This window comes from Ambystoma mexicanum, chromosome 13, assembly GCF_040938575.1.
Source record: "Ambystoma mexicanum isolate Mex_15411 chromosome 13, UKY_AmexF1_1, whole genome shotgun sequence".
NCBI lineage: Eukaryota > Metazoa > Chordata > Amphibia > Caudata > Ambystomatidae > Ambystoma > Ambystoma mexicanum.
In genome coordinates, this window is record NC_090938.1 from 428735624 (window position 1) to 428739553 (window position 3930).

At 42.9% G+C, this 3930-nt stretch overlaps 1 protein-coding gene across 1 annotated transcript; it reads left to right on the forward strand.

Moving 5' to 3' along the window:
• Positions 1–286: 286 nt before the first annotated feature.
• Positions 287–1105, forward strand: LOC138520416 (olfactory receptor 5V1-like). Its single transcript, XM_069632816.1, has one exon. It carries the CDS (start codon positions 287–289, stop codon positions 1103–1105), a length of 819 nt encoding a protein of 272 aa, XP_069488917.1.
• Positions 1106–3930: the final 2825 nt, after the last annotated feature.

Below are 3930 nucleotides of genomic sequence, written 5' to 3' on the forward strand. Positions count from 1 at the left end.
ATATATAATGTTTTGTTTTAGTTATGCCCGATTGCAAATACTTACAATGTTATGTTACTTTTGATTAATAGAATTCATCGTAGGATCAAGGAGCCTTCACAATGAGAATAAAATAATTACATACAATTCATTTTCTAGGTGACTCCAGTACAGATGAAGACCTGGCAAAGAACTGAAAATGAACAACCAAACCCAAATGACAGGTTTTATGCTCCTGGGAATATCAGAACATGTTCACGTGCAGCTGGCTTTCTTTCTGCTCTTCCTGTTTGTGTACCTGATGACGATGGTCGGAAACGTTCTCATAGTGGTGTCAATTAGCACTGATCTTCACCTGCGCACCCCAATGTACTTCTTTCTCGGCAACTTGTCCGTACTGGAGCTGTGCTTCACATCAGTGACTCTCCCCAATATTCTAGTAAATTGTTTGAGGAAAATAAGGACAATATCTTACTTGGGCTGTGTAGTGCAAGTCACCCTTCTTGGATTCTTCGTTGGAACAGAGTGCTTCCTTCTCGTCCTGATGGCCTGCGACCGATACGTGGCAATTTGTTTCCCCTTGCGTTATGCGGCCATCATGAGCAAGAAGCTCTGCCTAAACCTGGCGGCTTGCACGTGGACCGGTTGCTTTTTCCACTCTGTGTTCCAAACTGCCTTTACTTTCCGGTTCCCATTTTGTGGCTCCAGGGAAGTTGATAATTTGTACTGTGAGATCCAGCCTGTGCTAAAGCTGGCTTGTGGGGACACTCAGGTAAATCAGATCCTGCTCTCCACGTCCGCTTCTTTTTTTACCGTTGGCGCCTTGCTTTTCATTCTCATCTCATATGTCTTCATCGTCTTAGCGGTGTTAAAAATCCCCTCAGTGGAGGGGAGGAGTAAAGCCTTCTCCACCTGCACCTCACACCTCACTGTGGTCATCCTGTTCTACGCAGCTCTGATTTTCATGTACATGCGGCCCACCGCAGGTTACTCGGGCAAGGCGGACAGCCTAGTGTCAGTCATATATTCCGTGGCCACTCCTGTATTGAATCCAATAATATACAGCTTGAGAAACAAAGAACTGAAAGGGGCTCTAAGAAAAGTCGTCATCAGGATCACAGGATGACCTTGCATACAATATAACAATCCAGGATGTATGTAATCTATTGTTTGCAACATGCCCTATGTGAAGAAGATCCTGCCTCCAAACACTTTGGCCACCAATCAATGTTTACTACACTAAATCGGATCTGCATGAAATTACCGAGTTGAGAAGTCCGACAACCAAAAGTCGGTTAATTTTTTTTAAAAAAAATTCTCAATTATTTTGCATATATATATAAATATATGTGGGGGGAGACCCCCACATCCCCCCACCTTACACCTATACATTTTTATTAATTTTACCCCCCCATATATACATATGCGAATAAATGAGGGTCAGACTTTTGGTGGTAGGACTTTTCTACTTAGGTAATTTCTTCCTAACCCACTAAACCTTTTGTGCAGTTGTGCAATAATCAAGTACAACTACGTCTTGATAATTACACATGCTAACCGGTGGATACAAATATTTTCAGCAGATCTTGTACCATTTTGGCCAATTATGGAATGGAACTACACGTATTTATAGTCACCACCAAGGGTGTCTCTGGTATGTGACAACCCTTTGCTCATGTCAATGTAGAAAATCAAAATTAAGAAACTTTGTGTTTTTAAAACTGAGCAATGGCTCAGAGGTTATTGTGAAAAAACACAGGAACCTTCCGCCAGAAAAGAATACTTAGTTTCAGTCATACATTCTAGTTATGCCAGGGGCTCTAAATTCCAGTAACTCGCTGGTCATCTGCACAGTATAAATAAACATTGACAAATGAATTACAATAATTTGTATTAAAGAATATCATAAATAATTTAAAGAATTGTGAACAAACATTAATCTGATGGAAAACAGCCTCAAGGTCTGAGAAGTTGTTTAAAACCATGGAGAGAAAATCAGAGAATAGTGGACCCAAAGTGTGCTTTCGCCCCAAAAGGGCACAACGTAACTAGAGATAAAAGCCTATAAGTGGTGGTATTTTCATAAAAGGGAAGAGAGAAGCCCAACGGAATTTAGTACATTTCTTCAATAGTGCATCCAAGTGCTATGTCATTGACACATGGAAACAAATGCCAACCAATTGCATAATTCTAAACAAATGTATTCAATTATTCATCTTGGTCCTGGTACATTTTTCTAATCAATTGATTTTTCTTTAGAGCATTTAATCGATGCTGGATTTTTCGGTTTCCAGCTTAGAGCATATTATTGGGCTGCCAACATGAGTGTGGAATCACGAACCTGTCTGGGTAGACCAAATGCGTGTCATGTTGGGCGGGGTGCCCATTTTTCCACGTTTCAGCAGTGATAAATGCAACTTTAGCACCTTTGACAGAGCTGGTTACAAGACCCTGCAATGTGAGAATATATATAATTGGTTTTCTATCATGTTTTGTCAATGACCTAAGATTAAAACCTGTGGGCTGCAAAAAGAAAGCCTACCCTTTAAAATGAACTGCAAGCAGGAAACCCTCCATGGGGAAAGGGAGGCAGAGGGGATGATATTGGAGCCCTAGGGAGGCAAGACCCTCCCTAGGGCTTTGGGCAAGTGGGACATCACTGGGAGTGACTCCCCTCTTGGGGACAAGGATTCCCATTCCACTACGGAACTCCCAGTCCACACCACCCTTTCTGCCTATTTAGATGTTGAAAAGACTTTGACATCTTCTGTTATGACTCTATTCAACAAAGATCCTTCTTTGTCTCTATTGGCTTCCGTAATGCTGAATGTTGCCTAAATGCCATGATCAAGGAAGACGGACACAATTAATTTTGTTCCAATGACATGTATAAGGAGAGAGTGGACTGTGAATTGAGGGGAGAAATCTAAGGAGGGAGCGGAGCAACTGGTATGCAGAGGCAAGCCTCTGTTGCATTGACTTTCTGGAGGGCCGGAGCCACGTCAAGCCGCTGAGTCGGCAGTGGCATGAACGAAGCAAGACACGCCAGCTGGAGACTGCCCTGTTAGTGCTTTGACCGAGCAAGAGGCTCTTGTGAAATGGGATAGATACAGCAGGAAGACAACCGTCTTCTGTGGTGGCACAACCACTGAAGAGCAGTGATGGGCCTGGACCCGAGCAACAAACACCAAGACTAGTGACAAGAAAGGAGCACAGATCCCCAAGCTCCACCCGTCAAGCGCCTTTTCTGCCGAGAGAAGTACCAACGGGGAAACAGACGCTACTGACATGTGGAGGCCAGTGAAGCCTAGGACTGTTGGTTTCCCGGTGTACGGAAACCAACGCAGGTATGAGAAACAGAGATAATGGAACGGGCACACGGTCCTGCACAACAAGAGTGAAAGAGGTACGAGCACTGTATATCAAAGCTGGAATAGCTGCCAAAAGTACAAGAACTCAAGAGAAGCCAATCAGGCTTATGTTCCCTCTAAAACAGAGTAAAAGATTTCAGAGTGAAAGAGATACGAACACTCTATAGCAAGGATGGAAGAGCTGGCAAAAACACGAGAACTTTAGGGAAACTAGCAGGCACATGTCATTTGAAGAACAGAGTGAAAGAGATACGTATGGTTTATACCAATCCTGGAAAAGTTGACAAGACTACTAATTCAAAGGGAACAGAGTGAATGAAAGGTAAATGTTCTGCAGCATGGCTAGCAAAGTGCATAAGGCCACTAAAACCTGCAATACACAAGTGGGTGGATGCTCTGAGGTAAATATTGAGATTAAGAAACAAGTCACCTACCAAAGAGCCACAGGACTTTGTGGCGTCCCAGTGCCATGAAGGTGGGCGATGGAGAAGTGTATTTTTCGAGTAATCCTGGAAGGATTTGGACATTTCAAATAAAGGCTGAGAAAAGTAAAATAAGAAACTGTTTTCTTTATCAAGGG